Source organism: Anser brachyrhynchus (assembly GCF_964034855.1).
Source record: "Anser brachyrhynchus genome assembly, chromosome: 5".
In the NCBI taxonomy this organism is placed as follows: Eukaryota; Metazoa; Chordata; class Aves; order Anseriformes; family Anatidae; genus Anser; species Anser brachyrhynchus.
In genome coordinates, this window is record NC_137699.1 from 33,831,386 (window position 1) to 33,853,705 (window position 22,320).

General features: G+C 53.8%; 1 protein-coding gene across 3 annotated transcripts in view; it reads left to right on the top strand.

The window, feature by feature from the left end:
* The first annotated feature begins 410 nt into the window (after nt 1–410).
* CREB3L1 (cAMP responsive element binding protein 3 like 1) overlaps nt 411–22,320 on the top strand; it is a 45,101-nt gene continuing 23,191 nt past the window's right edge. The window contains exon 1 of one of the 3 annotated variants that reach the window (XM_080592900.1): nt 411–767. In XM_080592900.1, the coding sequence (XP_080449026.1) occupies nt 660–767 (108 nt within the window). In that variant the 5' untranslated portion in view covers nt 411–659. The remainder of the gene's footprint in view (nt 768–22,320) is intronic. The other 2 variants (XM_080592899.1, XM_080592898.1) reach the window with 2 other exon arrangements.

The following is a 22,320-nucleotide window of genomic DNA, read 5'->3' on the forward strand; positions in this document are numbered from 1 at the left end:
GCAGAGCCATGGAGCCGGGACACACTGAGGCAGCACCGGGGCTCCTTCGGCGGGATCGCTATAAGTGGTTTTCCCGCCGGTGGTGGGAGCAAGGCTCAGAGGGGATGGGGATCCATAATCCCATTTACCTGAGGCCATCTAATCTGCCCGAAGCGCTTTACCGGTGTCCGACTCCCTAATCACACAGCAGCCCGGGGGCTGCCTCAGCCGGGCCCTGCCCGCGGCGCCTCGCGGCCTGGGGTCGCCGCTCTGCCCCGGGGGGCTACCGAGGGGTGCCGGGGGGCTACGGGGCCGGGCGGGGACGGCGTGAGGGGGCAGCCCCGGCGGCTCCGGGCCGCCTGAAGGGGGTGTCGGCGCGCTAGGGCCCGCCCGCCGCTTCCCCAGCACGGGGCGGGGGCGGGCCGCCGCCGGCCGCCGGCGCTGCCCGCCCGGCCCCTGCGCAGCGGGGCACTGACAGCTGCCCCGAGCGGGGCACCGGCACGGCTCGGCTCGGCTCGGCGCTCCCCTGGGCGGCAGGAGGCTCGCCGCCCGCCCCCGGCCCCGCCGCCCCATGGACCGCCGGCGCCTGGGCGGCGGGACCGAGCCGCCGCTGTGAGCCCGGCCGGCGGGGAGCGGCGGAGCCCCCTCGGCGAGCGCCGAGCCCCCGGCCCCCGGGCACCATGGACAGTATCCTGGAGCCCTTCCCCGCCGAGCGGCTCTTCCCCGCCGCCGGACCCGGCTTCCTCGACCTCGGCGACTTCAGCGAGGCTGATTTCCTCAGCAATGTGGTAAGGGGCGACCCCGGGGTGTGTGTGTGTGTGTGTGTGTGTGCGCGCTGCGGCAGCCCCTCGATGCCTGCCCGGCACCCCGAGGTGCCCGCCCCGCTGCTTTGCCTTCGCTTCTTTTTTTATTTTTTTATTTTTTTTTTTCCCTTTGCAATGGGAGCACAGTGCGGTGGGACAGCGGCGGGGGCACGGCCGGGTGGCAGCGGGACCCCAGGGACTTGGGGCTCCCCCCCCCCCGTGCGCCCCTAACCCCCGCGCAGGGTGGCGGCCGGGCACGGAGCATCCTCCCCTCATCCACCTCGGAGCGCAGTGACTCGGGAGGGAAGGGTGCTGCCAGCCCCGAGAAACCAAAGGGGCATTGTTCACCTCCGAGGAAGCTGCCCGGCCTCTCCGAGGAGTCGGGCGAGTCCCGCGTCTGGCAGCTCCCTCTGCGTGCACGGGCTCCTGTCCTGCCCCAGCACCGCGAGCCGGGCTCTCAGGGAGCGTTGGTGCTGCAAACCCTGCCTGCCCCTCTGCCCTGGTGCAGGAGGGCCCCACCTCACGGGTGGCTGAGCCGAAGGTGGGCGAGCGTCCCATCCGTGCCCCCATCCCACCCCAGCACCTCCTGTGCTCCCGGCGTGGCAATGTGGGCACCTCCGAGCACCGTCCTTGCGGCAGGAGCAGGAGGGATGCCAGCAGCACGACACCAGAGCAGGAGACAGGGATAGGAAGGCTGTAGCTGTTAAGTGCCTGGTAAAGCCACTTCTTCATGCAAGATACCCAAAGATACCCAAGATACCATTTTGCGCTGCCTCCGGTGTGGAGGAGAAAGTAGAGATGGAGAATTTGCATTTATGCTGGGTGCACCGTGCTTGGTGTGTGGAGGCACGTTGGCTCTGGGAAAGAGATTATTCGGGCGGTCCCATGCCTCAGACATCTCACCAGCTCCTGCTCTCCGGGATACTGCCGTGCCTCAGGGACCGGCCGCGGCCGGGCACTGCAGGAGGCAGCGGAGCCCGGCTGTGTGCTCGCAGCTCCCACTGGTGACTGCAGGGCCTCAGCTGCTCCGAGACCCATCGCAGGGAGCCTTGCGTTTCCCCTCCTTCCTTACATACCCTGCATGGATGCAGCTGTGCTGCTACAGAAGTGCTGTATGCCAGGAACATTTATTCTCCTACCTGTGCGGAAATACTATGTCTCGGCATCCCCACTTTGACCTAGTTGCAACAGGGGCTGCAGTCAGAAGTCAGGAAAACCCTTGCCTATATAGATGGTACCTCCTTATAGTTTAAATACAACTTCTGCCTGCAAACAGAGCATGAGAAAAAGAAGCTTTTGTGTAAGAGTGCCATCTGGTGCCACCTGCCAGGACAGTGTGTTCAAAATGTGCGGTGACCAGGGGTAGGCTGCCGCCAGGTTGGGGTGACTCTGGCATCGTTGTCCTCCGCTTCCAATTAGAAAAAGAAGTACTGTGTGGATTTTTCCCTAGCTGCCTGCACCACAAACTTCTGTGGGAGTGTGCGAGTCAAACTGATGCCTTCTCTTCCCAGATACGATAAACAGTGGAGATTCTGTATCTGCTTCCCACCTTCCAAATCTGTTGATGATACGTGCCCCAGAACATAATACATCAGCTTCTTTGTTCTCTTGCTGCATGACAACGTGGGGGGAAGGAATATACTTACATTTTCCTACTAAATCCAGCAAACCTCCTGGGGTCTGGAGATGTGCTGAGAAGTTCTTTTTACACAGAACTGTGTGAAGCATCACCGTGCACAATAGATTGCAAAGTTGCCAGTGCCTTTGCTTCAAAGATGGGCAAACTTTTCCAGATATTGTTCAGCAAGTATTTTTCTTAGAATAGGCCGGGAATTTTGGCCATAAAATGCCAGTATGAAACTTTTTTTTTTTTTTTCTGAGGATAACTTCTGTTCAGAACAGAAGCGGAAAGAAAGGATGGGTGAACCTTACTGCAGAGGCTGTGCTCCTCTGGGGCAAGAATTACGTGGCTCTGAACTGCTCGCCTTTCCTGAACCGTCACTCCTCATTAGTCATCTTGTTCTTTTGAAAATGGCTCTCTGCATTGTTCATCTAAAGCTGTGAGAAAGGAGTAAGGACAGTACCTCTGTAGATGCGTCCTCAAGGAAGTCTGTGTGCTTGAAACAGAGAAAAAAATATTGATTGGGGGGGCTGCCGTTCAGAAGAGCCTAGGCAGGTTGTAGGAATGGCTCAAAAGGAGCCTCAAGAGATGCAGTGAGGGCAAAAAGCGACTCCTGCACCCTTCCTGGGGCTGGCTGGGAGAAGTGCCGCAAAGGTCCTGGGGGTCCTGGGTGGCAGCAGCTGCGTGCGAGCCAGGGGTGTGCAAAGAAGGCTTGGAGCTGCCATGGAAGTGTGGCTGTAAGGGAGAGAGGGAAGCGATCGCCCCCTTTTCCATCTGAAATGTGGTGTCTGGTTTTGTACGTGGGATATTTTGGACATTGATAAATGTGCAGCCCCCCTGCACCCGTGAGGAACTGGCTGAGAAGAGGGAGACAGGCTCTGTACATCAGTGCATGGCAGGAGGATGAGAGACAGTGCTCATAAATCGGAACAGGGAAGGCAGAGACTGGGTATGAGGAAAGGATTTCTCACTGTGAGGACACTTAGGAGTAGGAAGAGGCTGCCCAGAGGCGTTGTGGAAGCTCCAGCCTCGGAGGTTCCCAAGACCAGTCTGGATAAAGCCCTGAGCAATGTGGTCTGCATTTAGCGTTGGCCCTGCTCTGAGCAGGGGCTTGGATTAGAGACCTCCTGAGCTCCCTCCTAACCTGCACGGGTCTTCTGTGGTTATATGATTTCTGTTTGGTTTGTTTGTTTGTTTGTAAATATTAAGGAGAGTGGTGTCTGCTTCATACTTGGAGTGGAAATCTCTGGGGGATACAAACTGCTTCTTTTACTTCACTTACTCTCTGCTAACCCGACTTATATACGATGACTTCTAAAAACACCACCAGCTCCTCTTGCTCGGGAGGCTGCCTACTGCTTTTAAACCGAGACAACTTTGTTCATCTTTTTCTACCAGAAAGGACCCACTGTAAATGAGACTAATCCGTCATGCGGTGATTGCTTATCGATTCCACCTGTCCGACCCCTGTCCAGCCCAGCACTTCTGGTTGTTCCCATCTATCCACTTACCATCTATTATGGCTGCACTCGCAGGGCTCTTACTCTCTCCGCTCTTATCGGTGTTGTGAAACTCTTCAAAGGGCTTATCTTCTGAGTCAGATCCACCACTGTGCTTCACTGGGTCTGTGACACTGATGTCAGAACGAAGCCAGAATAAACCAGCCAAACAGGAGGCATGTGTTCCTTTTTAACCTAGTACCCCAGAGGGTTTGTTTCTTCCTTGTGCTTCTGTATTTTATGGTATGAAAAATACCTTCAGAGATGACTCTGGAGGTTGGATGTTCGTGTAAACACAGCTCTGTTTTGACTCTGTGCTTTTCAAAGCATATTCTGTGTCTCCCTTTGAAAGGGAGATATCAAGGCAAAAAAAATAACCTACAAGTTAGTTGAGGTCTGCACTGTCAGAAGCTTGTTAGAAGCAAAATGGCAGTTCAGACTGTCTCCGTAGCGTTCACCCAGCTGCGTTGGAGGATGCACAATAGCGTGCTCTGTCATTGTGTGACCTGACGATGTTCCTGGGCAAGGTGACGAGCGGTACCTGCTGGAGCCCACTGCGATGCCACAGAATGGGAGAGGAACCACTTGTCTCTGCAGGTTGCTCCTTGAGTGCAAACTGGGTTTTGTGCCTCCCGTTTGCTCTTTTCTTCGGCATTGTCACAGCCTGCAGAAAGGAGGAAAGCGGCAGAACTGTACATAGTGAGAAAGCCAAGAGCAGTGCTGGTGCAACTCAAAGGGGAGCTTCCTCTGAAGATAAACACAGGCTACTCACCAGGGATGACCGTCACTCCCATGAGAATCCTGTACACATTTCTGTTCCTCCTATGCCTGCTAGAGGGACATAAATAGCACTTAAGTGTTGCTTAGGTCCTGGACTGGTCTTTGGTCTGGGAGAGTTTCATGCTGTGTAGGCTCCCTCCCACCACCTCAGCACGCAGTGAAGATGAAGAGCTCAGCAGGTTCGGTCATCCGTCGTCCAGTGGGTAGCAAAGGGAGCTCCTGTGCCGGGAGGCTGGGTCTGACACTGCTGGTAGTCCTGCACAGGGACACATGCACAGAGCATTTTGGCCCTCTCGTCCCTGTGCATGGTAAAATTTGGTCAGTGGTGCATCCCTGATTGTGCAAGGCAGGACTTTTTTCTTTAAATTTTGCTTGGAACTTGCTGGTCAGAGATTCCTGTGTGATCTGGAGCACAGATACAGATAGACCTGATGGGGCTATCAGATCTGTTCTGATGGAAATAAATCTCAAAATAGTAGTCCCCAGATCTTCCTTATCTCATTAGTCTCTTTGGATCCATCTCACGGCTCCTCCACTTCATGCCCATGCTGGTCCTCGTTGTCTCACAGCTGGACTTGCACCTGCAGAGGTGCTAGCCGCAGGGTGAAACCACAGCTGAACACAACAGCTCGTGGGCCTCTGAACCTACAGCATCATCACTGCAGAGTCATCACCAGGAAACATGTTTCCATTTCAGTAACGAAGAGGGGGAGAGATGTGAGCTCCCTTTGGAAGACTAGGAGAGCACTTCCTCCGCAGAGACTTGGGGATCACCTGTGCGTCCTTCCACACCAGAAAGAAACTGAGAGACATTTGGGATACTCTTCCAAAATAAAAAAAAATTCATCTGTAGGACAGCTGGCAGCACATGCTGGGGATCCACCGGCCAAAATGAAAATCTCTGACGAAGTGGGAGAACCCTTTAGCCACACAGGTAGGCCGGGGCTAGGAGAGAGGCTGTAACTCAGAGCAGGAGTGCAGGAAGGCATCTGTCCGAAACAGGGTTAAACAGCAGAGACAGAGCCACCGTCTCGGTGGGGAGAAGCAGGAAGGACGTCAGTGAAGTGCTTGCAGAGCAAACAAAGGGCGTGCTGGCAGGGGCTGGAAGCACATCTGTGCCTCCTGTGCACTCCCACTGAGGGAGGGCATCAGCAGCACCAGCTGGGAGGTGACACACACAGTTCTGACAGGTGATCCCCGTCCCCTCTGGCATTAGGCAGTCATTGGTGCTGCCATCACTTTCTGAGATGCTGAAACCCAGGGGTCACACCTGTATGGACCAGACTGTAGAAAGCCTGAGGTGGTCTGTGCTCCATTGCATCTGCTTCTGGTCCCAGTATGAGTCCCTAGGCATGGCTTGGTTTGACTGGGACAACTAGGGAACATCTCTCAGCATTGCCTGCCCCCTCCCATAGCCCAGAAGCAAGGTTGTCCTCCATGCCCAATGCAGGAGGCACAGCAAATGTGGTGGTAGGGGGCCAGGCTTGGTGGCCTGCCAGCCCCTGGAAGCACAGTGAGGTCCTGCCATACCACGGAGAAGGAGCAAACAAGCTGCAGAGAGGTTTGGAGGCGAGAAAATGCACACCCATCATTTGGCCTTCCACAGGAAACTTGGATCTCTTAGGAGATTTTAGCAGTGTTCCCAGTCGTTGTTATCAGAAGGCAGGTCCTGAGGGGCGGCAGCACACCGGGATGTATCGTAGTGTCTAGTGGCTTCTTCATCCTGCGACAAGCACTGGCTTCATCAGGGTAAAGTGCCTCCTGCTGCCCAGGATGGCCCCATCCAGCGCTGCCCTTGTCTCCTCCAGCCCCGCGCTGGCCCCATCCGGCATCGTGCTGGTTCGCTGAAGCCTGGGATGGAGCTGTCTCTGGTAGGGAGGGGAATTTCCTTGTGCTCACATATGAGGAAAGAAGACCTTGTTTTGAAGCAGTGCCTTAAAGGGAAGTATTAGAAAGAGTGACTTCGCAGCCACAGTCCCGCTGTTCAAAACAGGGCCGTGCTGACACCTCTGCAATGTACTCCCATGTTTCCTCTGAGAAAGGTCTAGTCCTGGGATCACTCTGTTTTTTTCTCAGCACTTCTCTGTAAGTTTTAAGACCGTAGGATTTAGTTAGCATATAATATATTAATTATTTGTTATTTAAAAATTCTCAGTGTTAAAGGAAGGGAATGAAAACATTCCACTGAGTTGTCTCTGTGATGGCCACATGGCAGGTTCTCTTCTCATAGCCACACATTGCTTGCTATGAAGATTTGATTCCCAAGATTGACTCATATCAGCGCATTTTAGGGAAGGGATGAGTCCCCAGTGTGTCCTTTGACTTGTTGTGGATGGTCCACTGCAGGACACCAGATGGGAACAAAACCCCGTCAGTGTCCTTGCTGCAGTTGCAGGGCAGCAGGTAGGGCCTAGGGGTGAAGCGGACCATTACAGCTCCACTAAGAAATGGCCAGGAGCTGTCTCTTGGCCTGATTTGACCAGGAGACTTCCCAGGGAAGTGCCAGCTCTGTGCTGCAAGGTGAGGTGCAGTCACCAACGCCTGACAGGCTTCTTTGTGCCAGCTTTGTTCCTCTGCAGGGGAGGCATCTGTTGTAGGCCAACTGAGTCAGTCTTCACTGCAGGCCAGTCTCCGTCTGGGGTTTACTACATCCCACAGACCTCAGCTTTCTGCTGGGGACTGTATTTTTCCTTCTTTGCTCATCTGAGCCTCTGGGACTTCGTGTCTCCACACAGAAATGAGAAGTGAGAGCGGAACCAAAGCCACGTTTCTCGGTGGGCTCCCATGCTGGCATCAGGGCTGTCCCACTGAGAGGAGGTGACTTCTGCACTAATGTCGTTTGGTGTCCTCTGGCTGAAGTCATCGATCATGTTTTCAGTCTGGTCTTCCGTGGGTTTGCACGTTCTGCATCACCCCTCCGAGCAGAAACAGCTGAAGGGGCGTGAGGAGCCGAGGGCAAGGCCAGAGCAGCAGGGGGCTGCAGGTAGCGTGCTGAAAGGCAGGCTGTGTCTTTCAACCCCGGTGCTCCCCACAGATGCCGTGCAGTGTTTACATCTGTCTAACTTATTCCCAGCTGCTTGAGAAAACAAATGTTTGCTTCTGCTTTCCTGTAGGGTCACGTCGTTTTAAGGAAGATTTTCCTTTTCTGCAGTCACCCGAGCCTACCTGAACACCCCAGCCCTTCCCCTGTCACCCATCCCTTTCTGACTAATTTATCCACCATTTTTTCTCTTTCCTTGCGTGTCTCCTTTTATTCATTTTTTGTTAAATCTCTCCAGGTCTGTCTGCCTCCAAGTCATTTGGAGCTGCTCTGGTCAGTGTCCAAGCGATAGGTGCTTGACACTGATCTTGACACGCTGTTCAGCCAGAACAAGGTCCCGTGAAGGTTGTAACTGCACCATCCCACATACTCTTTCACTCCTTCCTTTCTACTGCATGTAGAGGCACATCCTATTTCATCTTCTCACTCCCTGGGATTGCAGAAATTCTTTGTACGGGATGGAAGCAATGTGCATGGCTATTCTCACTGAAACTAGTATGTAATTTAAAGCAGTGCTGGGTTGGATGGGGCTAATCAGTACCATCTTTAGGGATCTAAGGTGATGCTGTATATGTGGTCATTCATTATGATCACTGTCCAGCCTGTTTCAGAGGACGCTCACCCTTGACTACCTCTGCAAAGTTGCTTTTGGCTTCCTCACACTGTGACTTTGTCTTGATCAGGAAAAGCGTTCGTTTAGGTTGGTCTGGCTGGCCCGAGTTAGCAAACCTGCTCAAAACTCAGCTATCAGTTTTCCTAGAATAGATGCAGAGTAACATGTTCAGCTCAGCGAGCTGTGTCAGGAGTTCCCATGCAATAGGAATATCAGGTCTCCCTTGGGAGGAATCTGGCAGCTGGAGCTGGAGGAGGAATACAGTTTGGGCCAGCTACCAAGCATGTTACACAGGAGGGAGCTGGATACAACATCCACTTTGGGCACTGATAGTTGGACTGTCAGCATCCCCCCTGCGGGCAAACTTCCTTAGGCCAGTGCCCAAAGAAACTTCGTCGTGCCGAGCTTCCCCACCCCAGGCTGCTGGCTTCTTCTCAGGGTGCCACGGAGAGTCCGGGTGGGAGCACCGCGCTCAGGAGCAGCACATCTCTGCTGGACGAGGGGAAGGGGTCTCGCCTTGCAAATATGCTCCTCACCCTGCAGTGCTTGTGATGGTCCCACCCAGAGGGGTGGCTGAGGCACAGGGAGAGAAGGATGAAGAAGAGGACCCGGGTCCGGAGCCTTGGTAGTTAATTGCTGCGTGTCAGAACAGCTCAATGCTGTTGCCATAAATTCATGACAGTTGAAGGAAGGTGCTGGGCAGGTGCTTTTGGCTGAGCTCGCTGCTGCCTCAGGGGAGGGACTGCAAGCCAGGCAGCTCAGGGAGGAGGAAGCTATCGCTGACATTTGTGAAGGCTGCTGATGGAAGGTTTCTTTCAAAGCCTTTTCAGTCTCTCGATCTGAGAGCTCTTTGCCCAGGGAGTGCTGGAAATCTGGCTCTTCTTCCTGAGGAAATGTGCAGACTGTGAGAGTTGATGAGGTGCCGTTGAGCCACAAATACTGAATTGCCAATCGAATGATGCTGAGTTTGTTAGTTTGTTCTTGGTTGTTGTTTTTTTTTTTTTCCATATGGGCAGTGATGCAGCGACTGGGCATGAGGTTGTCAGGAATGGGAGAACGCTAGTCCCAGCTCTGCCTGTTGCTTAGCATGCTATCTTCAGGGTGTCTCTTGGTACGACACAGCTTCTGAGGTCTAAAAATTAACGCACAGCCTTATTCTCACTTGCACGGTACAATGCCATCAGTGGGTGAAGCAGACCCATGACAAGTTAGGCTGGGGCGGTGGGGTTGTTTCCAGGTACCTGCCAGGAATGGTCTGTAGGAGCTCTTACTTTGTTTCCCCGGTTAGTCTCTTTGAATTCCTTTGCAGCTATAGATGATATTTGTGACATTTTCAGTTTGGCAGCTCCATCCTCCACTGACGTCCCAGCTATCCATTGCCCTTCTCCCGTTCATGCCACCTATGGACTGTGGATGGCTGATTTTGACCTCAGACACTTAAGGTTAATCCAGAGTAATCTTTCAGTGTCAGTCTGGATGACTAAGTCGGTCAGCGTCAGGATTTAAACTGAAGTACTTGGCCCATACTGTTGCTGGCCTGGCTTCCTTGGGCCATACTGAAAACCAAACAATTTGTGCTTTATAAATCCAGTGAATGGGCTGTACTCATACCTCATCCTCCACTGAACAACCAGATCCTGGCCGAGCTGCAAAACTTAACTTCACCCTGGGTTTGGGCAACTTACTGAGAGCACCCCATTACATTTCTGCCCAAAACTGCTGCTTGGTTAGGGCTGTGCCGAGTTCCCAGGCTCCCAAAGTATGTGTGGACTGGTTTTTGTCTAAGGAGGTCACGAGCTGAGAGTACCAGAGTGCCATGGCTTTGTCAGCCCGCTAGCAGGGCATTAAAGACCCGTGGCAGTCCCTCTCGGTCACTCTTCCTGCTCAGTGCATGGTTTTGTGCTTTCCCTTTCTCCTCGGAGGTGCCCTTTCCCCTCAGAAAGTCTGCCTGAACTGCTTAAAATTAGGGTTGCTATTGCGCACTGGGAAGAGCAATGCTAAGGTTGTTTTCCCGATCTCTGCTGCCTCTCCTGCTCTTCAGGATTTGTCAAAGATAATTGGCAGCGGTCCGACAGCTGGATTAGCATTAAATAACAAGCAAATGGCCTGCAGCCCTTTTTCAGGCCCGGCAGAGAGCACACCTTTAATTCCTTCCTTACATGTCTTCGAGCCCTGTTTTTATCCCACTGGGAGACAGCCGGGGAGCAGCGCTGGCCTGGTCAGCTCCGGGCACAGAACACAGGGTGCTGCGCTCGTTTCCTTGTCACTAATTAGTGCCCGGGTGGCAGCTAGCAGCTGCAAACTCCGACAGCAAAACTGCTTTCTCCCTGCCCCTGGTGCTGCAGTCACGGCGAGCAGTCCGTGGCAGCTGCGAGCAGCTGGGGTACGCTGCAGCAGAGCAGCAGCAATGCTCATTTCTTCATGCTCCTGCGTGCTCCAGGCTCCAGGGGAGCTGCCCTGGCAGCATCCTCCCTTGCAGCCAGGGGCTGAAGTCCCCGGTGAGATGAAGGCTCACATCACTGTGTCAGCCCCAGCGTGGTGCAGTCATCCAGCAGCATGGGCATCGAGGAGCAGGAGCCAGAGACCCATGCCCTGAGTAGTGCCCATCCACCGTTCTCAGATGCCTTTCTGATATTTGATGAAATTGGATTATGTAGAGTTGCCAGAGTTTTTACTTATTTATTCTGGGAAAGGGAAGAGGGAAAGAGGCCAGGAGGGATGGGGAATAGGGAAAGAAAGAGGGAAGAAAAAGCAAAGACAAGAGAGAGGTAGCTATGCAGTTAGCATTCCTGAGCCATCTGGACCTGTTGGCATGGCCCCAGCTGGACGGGCTCGCAGGTTTATCCACAGCATGATGTAATCTCCATCGTCCAGCATTTGATTTTTCTCCTTGCTCTGGATGGCCTCGTATCGGGTGCATGTCTGGAGCGGGCATTTTGATTTCCTGTTGCTATTTGTGGACTTTTCCTGGCCGATCCTCAAGAGCAGCTCAGGCGGTTTGCATTCCTCAAGCCGAAGAAGCAATGCCACCCGGCAGAGGCCAGCAGCAGCCAGCCCGTCATTTGGGGAGGGGTCCGGCTGTGGTTCGCGCCGTGCCGCATCTGGAGAGAAGCCGACACCTCTGCCTGGTGCTCAGGCAGCTGCAGCTGAGCCCAGGAGTCATCTCAGCCTTCAACAGTGGCGCAGAGAGGGCTCTGGAGAGGGGCTGGCGGGCCACCCCTTCCCAGCCGCTCATGGGCTTCCCTGGCCCGCTCAGTCTTGCAGTAGGACGGGAGGAAGGAGAGTTTTATTTGGCCCACGACCTATTCCTCCCTTTGGTTGATGTGAGCAAAAAGCAACAGATGATCTCAGTCCTGCTCCTCTGCTAAAGGCAGCACCGGGGCTCTCGGCTGCTCTGTGAAGCAGGTGGGCTTCCCATCCCTGCAGGTGGGAAGGGGAGAAGGTGAGGACAGTGATCCCCTTACCTCCATCACTCGGTGCCACTACCAGGGCAGGGCCGTGCTCCTGGAGGCAGGGCAGTGTGATGGGACAGATTCAGACTTGCGTTCCCCACATGCTCTGCCGGAGATGGCCGTGCCTCACTGGAGCAGGCCATTTCTTTCTTCCCGAGTCCTTCCTGGCACACAAGACGGAGAGGGTATGCACTTCAGCCTCCATAAAAAGCGTGCTGTTTGAACACCTCTGGTGTGATTTCTCTAGGTGGGATTTCTCTCCGTACAGTTCACCCCTGCTGCAAGCAAACTTCACACCCAGCCATACGAGGGGCCTGCTTCAGAGCACACTGCTCTCCGCTCTGACTCGAGATGTGGGAGCTGTGTGATGGGCCCATTAGGCAATAGTTTGACAGTCGCAGACAGTATTCCCTCCCTCGCGATGCCTCATCCTGCCCACATGCCTTGCCTAGCTTTGTTTCCTCCAGGGCCCAGGGGACGGGGAAGTGGAGAGCAGTGACCCCCAGGGAGCCAAACGCTGTTCAGCAGAGGATCCCAGCGCCTGGCTCAGAGGTTGCCCTGGTTGCATCCGGAGGGAGCAGGGCTCTGCTTTCGGTAACACCCCGGAGATGGCCAGTCCACAAGGGCTGGGGTGGACTCACTGGAACCGCAGCACCGAGCTTTTCCACCCGACTCAGCTCTGCTGAGCGAGAGAGTAGCTGAGGAAAACGATGGCCTCTTTATAAAGCAACTGGCAAAACTCTTGCATCTCTCCTGGGAGCAGGCCAGGGATTCTGAGTCACTGCTTAGGCTGGTTGCAGCCAAGGTAGTCTTACCCAAGACATTAAGTGAGAGAGGAGAGATCCACCCAGGAGTGCCAGCAGAAAGAGAAATAGTCACAAACATAATTAATAATAATATAATGATGAAAAGATGCAGAAATGCACTGCCCGCTCCAAAAATAAAGTCTGAGGACAATTCAAATACTGTAAAGAAAAGAGGAGAGGAAAGAGTCGAGAAAGACCGCCAAAGCCTGCATGTCAGCTGCAATGCAAGGAGCCCCGTCCAGCTGGCTTGGGTTCAAAGAGCTCCTATTGTCCAACAGCATTTCCAAGACACCATTCAAAACTTTCAGAAAATGAACCCAAGATGCAGGGTGAGATTTATCGCACAATAAAGGCAACCCAGATGTGTGCACCCTTTCAGAGGGAGGAGATGGGAGCAAGGCGATGGAGGAGCGTGAGGGAAGAGGGTTGCATGAGGTCTGGGGCTGTGAGCACCCAGGCAGGAATAGAGGCTGGGTGCGTGCGTCTGTGCTGGGACACGCACCGGGCACTTGTGAAGGATTTCGTATATATGGAGAGCTCCGTGCTTAGGGAAAGTCACTTGGCATCAGGATTAAGGTACAGAGGGGTAAGATTTCACTGAAGCTTCTTCTCTTTTGTTGCGCATAAAACCAAGATGGATACTAAGAGCCTGCTGTTGCTTCTGGTCCTGGATCATACACATGCAGAATAAGGCCCTATCTGAAAGGATGCCTGGAAGCCAAACCACTGCAGATTCCATCTTGGTTTTCTCACAGTCTTTGTTACTGTCTTACACTACAAAGCCACTGTGGCAGGGCTGTAACTTCTCTTGCCACAGGAACCACTCACTTCCACCTGTGCTTTGATTATGTTAAAACCTAGTAATTAATTATACAGAAGGCAGTTTAATCTTTGAATCTGCTGCTGTCATGGACTTACATGACTACAGCCTGCCGTCATTAATCAGGTATCCAAATTCTCCCTGCCTGCAATGAGACCAGTGGTGTTTCTGCTGCCTGCAGAACAACCTGGTAGAGTGGCTATGCCATGCCACACCACGCAGATTAAAAAGTGACTTGGTTTTGTTTTCAGAAGGATCTCTGGTAGTAACGGTTTGCTCATCTAACAGCAAAAACCCCAAGAAAATGCTTTGTCTGGAGATTTAAGCTAGAGTCAGTGTTTGAAATGACTCATTTGTTTGGTGAATGTAGTTAGCTTCTACAAGATTTATTTTTTTTGTTAGAAAGAGGTGGATTTCTCTGAAGGCTTTTTTACTGAGACTAGATGTTTCTTTCTGAGAAGCTCAGTTAAAGATAATGAGTTTGAAGCAGGAGATGTGAATATAGTTCCACCACTCAGCTAGGTAAGGATCTGTATATTATCACCAGACTGATTCCCCCAGGCCCTAAGACCTGTGAAGCCACCCATCTGCTCCTAGTTCTGCTCCAGGCGTATCCAAAGAACAGATTCCCAAATCCACACATTTCTACAGACACTCCAGCACTGATCCCAGGCATTTTCAGGTTTCTCCTTCTTTTCACCAGCTACAGGGAGCTCAGCTGCTGGGCCTTGTCATAGAGAAGTCCTTGGAGAGCGGATGGCTGGAGAGCCAGGTGTTGGGATAGGGTTGTCAGAGGCTGCTTTTCTCCTTCAGCCTCAATTTTCATCCCATGGCTGAAGTGGCTGCGTTATCTCTGACCAGTCAGATCTCCATCCCCGTCTTTGGAAACGTGGGGCCTTGACCCCTTGCTCAGTAACACCACACCTCCGTGCTCCCCGAGGATGGAGTTAATCCAGGCTGCCCCAGTAGTGAGGAGTGGCCTGAGAGGTGTTGCTGCCCTGAAGGAAGGATTTCCCCATCCTCCTGAGACTCTTGTTTCTACAGCTCCACTGCTGAGGTGAAAATGATACCCTCAGCACTGGAGCTGAAGTTTAATTTCCTATCTGTTGCTCAGGGCACAGATTTTCCACCGGGATATTGGCAGCAGGTCAGAAATCTGCATTCCAAGCTGAACTGCTTTGAAAACAGTCCTGGTGCCCAGAAGCAGGAGCGTCTCACACACATGCACGCGCACAGACAGCAAGAGACAGTGCCCTGTCCCATCCCAGCTCACGCAGGGCTCCTCCAGCGCCGGGATGCCTGCACATATCACATCCGTAGAGACAGCAAGTGCTTCGGCAGCTGGTGGGACCCCATTCAGCATGCTGGTCATAAAACCCGTCTCTTGCCCAGCCTTGCCATTAAAGAGAGTCCCAGCTCTCGACCTCTGAAGATTTTGAGTCAAAACCCCTCACATCCCTGAGTCATGAATCAGCTGGTCCAGATTTACTTGATCTGTAATTGCCCTTTCCAAAGGCCCAAGGAATGAAACCCACCAGTAATGTTTGGTATTAGCTGCATGCCTCAGCTTTTGGACTTGAACAGAGTACTGCTATCATCCTCTTCCAAGGCTTTTCTTTATGGCTCTCCAGGGACCTGACAGGGGACAAAATGTGGATTATCTCTGATTTTGTTCTCCGAGTGTTAAAGAGAAAGGGTTTCAATGAGAGAAATGAAGGTGATTGTAAAGATAATACAGATCTTTCTTCCTGCTCTGGTTATCTTACACAGCAGATTTCCTCTATCTCCTAGGGCACCTTTCCCATTGCTTCAATTGCCTTTCATGCAAGATACAGAAAAAAGGCCCATAATAACATGGGGGTGAAGAGCCATGTAAGAGCAGAGATCTGCCGACTCTGGTGGCTCCAACCCAGTCCTGGACAGGGCCAGAAGCTTCCAAGAAAGTTGGAAGAAATGTTGGAGTGGTGTTTATTCTAGTTTATTTCAGTTACAGAACAAACTTCCCCATCCCCCCGACTAGTGACTGGCTTGAGCAGTTGTACCCTTTCCAATTGATTTTTAATTGCATTGTTCATTCATGCTTTATTTTGTGTCTTTCGGGATACCGCGACCTCGGCTTCCCTGCAGCACAGCAGTGTAGTTCACAGAGTCACGCAGAGGAAAGCAGCACTTTCTTTCTCTTGCCCTGCCTGCTGCCTTTCATTGCACCATGGGTCCCTCTCCGCCAGGACTGTAGCGAGACACAAACAGGCACTCCCAGGTGACTGCCCTGGAGCACAGGTTCCTCCTGGTGTCCCTCAGCAGCTCCAGTCTTTCTGTGCAGACCTCCTGGACCTCTACTCATATGAGCCGATGCTTTCTGCACCTCTGTGACCAGGAGGGAACTCAGATGAAGCCCTGCCATAGCGTGGCATAGCCTTACTCACGGTATTTTTCCTTTTTTCTCACACGTTCTAGCCTTATGTTTGCTATTTGGACTTTTGCAGTGCATCAAGATTTTTTCCCTAAGCTGTCTAGGCAGACCTGCCACACACAATTAAAATGAGGGGGCTTTCTCATGGTACGTTTGGCTCTAGATTTTCTGGGCTGGGCCTGAGCTGCACCTCTAGGTTGCGCAGGGGTGCTGCACGCCAATGGGCATGGCTGCAGAAACCCGAGTGTGTTCTGGCTGCTGTGGCTCTGCGGGGACTGAGAAGGGATATGTGTATAGGCTCTTTGCAAAGGGTAGGTCTGGCTGGAGGTGGATTGGGGTAACATAGCAGATGGGGCCTTCCCAAAGCTGATGCATTGCATTTTCACACCTAATGAGAGAAAGTTCACATTGACCCCCTCCCAAACTACAGCAGCTGAAGGACTCCCGGGGCCCCATCACTGAGTAGTTAGGGTGGGTTTGGAAGGCTGCTGCAAACTCAGCAGAGGCTGCCACGTCAACACAAAGAGGTAAAGCACCAATTCAGGGAAGGGGACAGAGACCTGGAGGCAGGGACTTGTTTCTCTTGGCACTACCTCAGTGTGAGGAGCAGAGGAAAAGACCCCAGACGGCTTGCCCAGGGGGTACCTGCATTCCCGTGGGGAATACCCCCATCTACCTCCATTCGAGTGCAGCCCACCAGCCGCCACGATGGCTCAGAAATGCAGGCTGCTTTTTGTAATAGGCAGGTATCTTTGGTTCTCAGAGCTCAAAAAAAGACCTTGAAAGCCCCAAACTTTTTAATTGCCTTCCACGGACTCCTAGAAATAGCCCCCCGTATTCTGCCAAATGACAGTGAAGAACAGCTGATCTAAATGTTTCATTCCGAGGGGGTTGCGTCCACTTCTGTACACCGTTTAAATCCTGCTCTAATTATTTTTATTTTTTTTTACCCGAGTCAAAGTAAGCCAAAGGAAATTTGGGCCTACGTAGCGCACACGCAGCGCGAGCAAGCTGGAAGGCAGAGGCATTCCTCTTATCCTCCAGGGCGCTGCTGCTGGGAGGAGACGCTCCCGTCTCCACAGGCTCCGCGAGTCTCGTGCAGAGCCGGCAAACGGCTGCTTCCCACCCCGGAGCGTGTGGAGAGCCGGGTAGCAGGTGCCTGTACGGGGAAAAATGACTGGGTAGACGAGGCCGCCCTACGGCCGCTGGGTAGACGAGGCCGCCCTACGGGGCAGCGCCGGGGGGATGAGGGGGCGAGAGGGGGGCTGCGCCCCCCTCTCGCCCCCTCATCCCCCCGGCGCTGCCCCGTGAGGTTGCCTCAGTGCCCAGCCGAGCCGTGAGGGTGACGAGGAAAAGGCAGGGGCAAGGAGCCGGTGCCGGTGGCGGCTCGGTGCGCCCCGTCGAGGCGCTGCGTGTGGCGGCGGCCCGCGGGCCGCTCCGTCCTAACCCTGCACTCCTCCCGCCCGCCTCGCCGCCGCCGCCGCCGCCCGGCTCCTGGCAGCCGCCTCCCATTGGCCGCCGCTCGGCGGCGCCGGCCAATGGGCTGCGGCCGCTGCCGGCCGTTGGAAGCGCGCGGCGGCGACCGTTAACCGCCGGTGATGGCGGGGTGCCCCCCCCCCCCCCCCCCCAGCAGCACCCACAGTGCGCCCCCCTCAGCACCTGGTCCCCGCCCCCCCCCAGGGCGATGGCGCCTCATGAGGGGGCTGCGGGTCCCCGGGGACCCCGGCTGCCCTCGCCTCCCTCACTTCAGGGCCCCAAGGGAGCGCCTCGTGTTGGCGCCGCTCCCGCAATCGCCTTCCCCTGATTGTGTCTTGAGCCTCCGTCGTCCCTCCTAGGTCTTGTGGCGCCTAGCGCTGGAAATTGTAAATCCAGGCCCCTTGGCACAGGTGCTCGGTGGAAGGAGGTTTCCACAAGGAGCTCTGCCGGGACTCCGCGAGGCAGTGGGGACATGGCTGAGGCTGCTTCCAAAGAATTACAGCTCGAAGCACCTTCGCTCTGAGGGGCTGTGTGCCCTGCGGGGATGGCACAGCTCGGCTGTGGGGAAGCAGGTCCCCTGCCTTGCTTTCAGTGACACTACACCCCACCTACCCATCCCTTTTCCTGTCATTCTGCGTTATTCTACAGAAGGCAATAAAATCTTGGGCTGGTTCCAGATACGGTTGAGCTAAGCCCTCTGCCGCTTGGAGGCTGGGTGTCAGGGAGGTGTCTGGTTTATGTGCAATCCGAGGTCACGAAACTGAAAATCATCTTGGGTTACCTGGGCATTACTGGCAGTCTCAGGAAGACAGGACTGCTGCTGCTTGGAATGCTGGAGGGAAATAGCTTTGGGGTTTGCAGATGGTTCAGGTTGAAGTGCTTCAGCCATGCCATGCAGAGATGCAATAACAGCAGGGGGCAAACAGAATAGGGGCATGGGCTGAGCAGGAGTGGAGCAGCAGGGAGCTGTGGTACATGAGGGGTGAGAGGAGACACAAAGACCCACGCAGGTCAGGACACAGGGGCACCAGAGGGGTTTGAGAGAGCCGAGAGGTGGTTGGATGGCCGCGTGTGCCCCATGGGGGTGCACATGCACCAACTAGACCGTGAGGAGAAGTGTGCACAGCATCTGTCCATCCTGGATGGATCCTGTTAATGCTCTCAAGACCTTCACTTTCATAAGCTCTGCAATTCGCTGCATTTTAAAGCGAGCAGAAGGACTGTCTGGAGTGTATGGGCTCTTCTTTCCTGGAATGTAAAGGAAACCTCGGCTGTGAAGCTGGAGTGCAGGGGGCTTCATTCCTTAGTGAAAGCAGAGAAGGGAAATGCAGATGTCACAGCTGGGACAGAAGATTTATCTTGGCAAGCAAAGAGGAAAAATACTTTCAAAAATAAAAGAGAAAAGTCAGAAGAATCCCCTCCTCATCTGCACTGCCTGCCAGCACAAGCAGAACCTCCAACCTGCAAAGGCCCTTCGTCTCCTGGGCCTGGGCTGCCGCCCAGCTGGATTAGCCCCTTGCTGCTTTCTCCTTGGAGCGAGACCATCATAGTGGGAGCATGGAGGCTGTGAGAACTAAACTGATCCTGACGGGAGATTGTCTCCAAACAACTCTGCTGGAGGTGGGGAGAGGAAAGTCACCATCAAAGGATGGATGTGTGAAAGGGAAAGGGAGAGACAGAAGTGACCACAACGCAGAAGAGGATGCAGGGAGAGGAAACAGTCCCCTCCTTCAGCTGCCTGTGGGCCACTGGGCTACCGTAGTGGCACCTCAAGGTGTCCCATGCACGGCTGGCAGTGGAAAAAGCTCAATGCTTCAGTCTCTGCTTGGGGGCCCCCAGAGGTCCAACACCAGCTCTGGGTGGGGGCAAATAGAGAGCTTGCATTTGGATGTCTGGATGCCTTACATTAGCTCCCAAGATAACTGCTGTACAACAGGAAGGGGTGTTCGAATGAGAAGTGCACGCACGCACACGCAGTTCGCTATTTAGACAACCCTAAGCATGAGGTCAGGATGAAAACATGTGGTGGAAATATGTTTGGAAGATTCGGTGCCTATGTCGGTCACCAGGAGTGGGAGGGAGCAGGAGCCAGCAGCTGACAGATTCGCACTCTCCCTGCAGCTGAGGTGGCCTCAGCCCGAGCGGATTCTCCTGTGGCATCAGCTGCCTGGAGATGGGGGGGTCATCGCCACCCCTGTACCTGCACACCCAGGTTTGTCCCCTTTGGGCACTGCCTCCCCATCCTCCCGGAACCACGCTGAGGGGGATGGGCAGCTAGAAATCAGGCTTGGATCAGGAAATCCAGCACATCCTCACCATTGCGTTTCTGTCCCTTGGCTGCCCCCTCCCTGACCGCTCACTGGTAATACAGCTTTGGAAACACATCTCGTGCTATTTCTTGGCTTTTGAGCATAGTTAGAAGGAGAAGGAAGGAGGGTGTGAAAGGGAGGGGGAGATAGCAGGAGGGAATAATGCAAAATGAGACTGTGCTGTGAGCTCCGTATCCCATCTGGAAGCTGTTTTCCCCCAGTACACTTCACACCCGCTCCCTCTGGCCCAAGATGGTAAGGAATCACGTTTCCCAGTTGACTGGTCCCTCTTGCTCAAGCCAGGCCCGTCTGCATGAAAGCTACTTGAGATATCTTAAAGGACGATCTCAGCAGAGTTGCAGGTTCCTTCACTGTCACTGTTAGAAATACTTGGCCAGTTCCCTCAGGAGCGGGAGCTGGCTGGAAGATGCTCTTGAAGAGAGAGCCTAGACCGTGTGAGGTGATGAGCCTGCCCTGCTTCTGCGTCTCTGTACATCCCACCATCCCTACCAATGCCTGTGCACTCTTTCTTGGACCTTCTACTTACACGTGCCCCTGGTCTGCTGAGATGTTCATTGCCATGGTGTCACAAAAATCTCTCCACAGCCCCACAGCAGTCATTCCATTCAGTGGTAACACGTGCAGGCCTTCAGCTGTGCTTGCCCCAGTCCGTGTGGGAAGGAAGGGCAGGTACAGCACCTCCCTGGGCACAGCAGCTTCCAGCCTGCGTAAAGCTACAGCTCATTTGGTCGGGCAATTAACCAGCTCCTGTTATCTGAAACTAGGTGCTGAAACTATCTGAAACTCTAGTGCTCCTAGAAACTAGGAGCTCCTAGAAACTAGGAGCACTGACTCTGCCATGCTCCACCTCACCTGATCCACACAGCCCCAAGACACTGCACCCTGGGACCTGCAGTTATCCAGAGCATTCACTCACACATGATAGCGAAGAGAGCAGCTGAAGCCTCCTCTGAGTTTTGCCAGATAAGTGCAGCTCTCCCGCTGAGAACGGGTGGCACAGAGTCTGCATGATCTAGGCCAGCAGGCTCGATCTAGGCTAACTCGCAGTGGTTTTGATGACACTGTCCAAAATAGCTCTGGGCTGCTCTTCACTGTGCCCACCACAGTTGGATCTGGACAAGAGGACGCTTTTTCCTGTTACCATGTGGTTACACCCATGGGTACCGTTAGTAATCAGAAGTTTATCCTAAAGCTAATGATACCTGTTGGCATCAGGAGGGGACAAAGCCCACCCAGCAGACACAGCAATCTTCTTGGGACTTTGTGGCATAGTTTCCTGCTTGTCCTGTAGTCTCTGTTGTGGATTTGGCCAGCTACAAAGCCATGTTGTTATCCTTGGTTTACCCTTCCTTCTATTTTCCTTTGCCTCTTGCCTCCTTTTCTAAATAAAATAGCAATCTCTAGCTCTGTGTGATTGATGGGAGATGAAAAGGGGCTGCTTTGTCTCTGTCTCTTGGGAGAGAGCGGGCTTTAGGGGAGCTGAGCTCCTGCATCGCTGGAAGAACGGTGCTGCCTCTTCATCCTCACTTTGACGCAGGGAGGTCCTCCGGACAGCCTGCTGTGGGGTGTCTAAAAGAAGAACCACAAACCCGCAAGGACTTCTGCTGATTTTTGTGCCTGAGTTGGTGCTCAGCCCCTTGCTCTCATTAGTGATGTCTCACCCCTTAGCCACTGCTGGGGCAATTTTTTGGTTTCAGAGTAAACCCAGAGGCACATCTCCTCCTCTTGCCTCTGGGTAGGTTTGTCCTACAATGACAAGACTGTTGACTGACCAAGAAATCCTTGTTCTGAGTGTGGGTGGCAAGCTGCTAAAAGACAGTGAGTGGAACTAATGCATAAATGCATCTTCTCCCTGACTGTCTTCACTCCCACCTCTGCCTTTGTTAATGCAAAGTTGTGAAAGAAATGTGAAGCATATGGCAGAGTCACAGACGGTTCTCCCTGCAGCTGTCCATCCAGCCCCGCTTCTCTTAGAGGGTTACGTGGTCACTCGAGTTTTGATGGCTATGACAGTACGTATACGATTTGGAGGCCTCGTGTCAGATCTCGGCTCTGCTGTGGTCTCGTGATGCACTGGCAGCCAGAGGTCCGAATCCCTTCACTTTTCCGCGGTTACGTTCTCACCCTTACCGTAAGGGTATCATGTTCATATCCTGTGTTTGCTTGTGTTGTTTGGAGAGAGCAAGACAAAGAACAGCTGTTACATGAGCAGGCACTCTCTGGGGTTAATGCTCAGGCCTCCAAACTCTCTTACCCCTCTGTGCTGTAGGATAGGCCAAAACGTGGTTTGCCAGGGCTTTTTAGATAAATATCTAACCCAATTCCATCTGCTGACTCAGCTCCCTCCGAAGAACGGTTATGCTCAGCACAGATGGGAGGTGTCTGCTGTCACTCAATTCAAGCACAGAAGTGCTTCTAGGCAACTTGGAAATGGCTGGGTAGCTTTTACCAAGCTGCCTCGCCAGCCCTGCTTCCGGCATGGGAACAAGTGGAGGAAACTTCAGCCCCGGCATCCCCGGGAGGGCCTCAGCCCTGGGATTTAGCACGAGTGCGCCTTCGCCGCCGTACCTGCACAAGCAGTGTCTGCCCTCCCTGGGATGGCAGTGTGTCGGGCTGTCTGTCACTCCAGGCAGCAGAGTGGGCATCTGGTTTTCAAACTGAGTGGCTGAGGGACGATGTTAGGGTGTG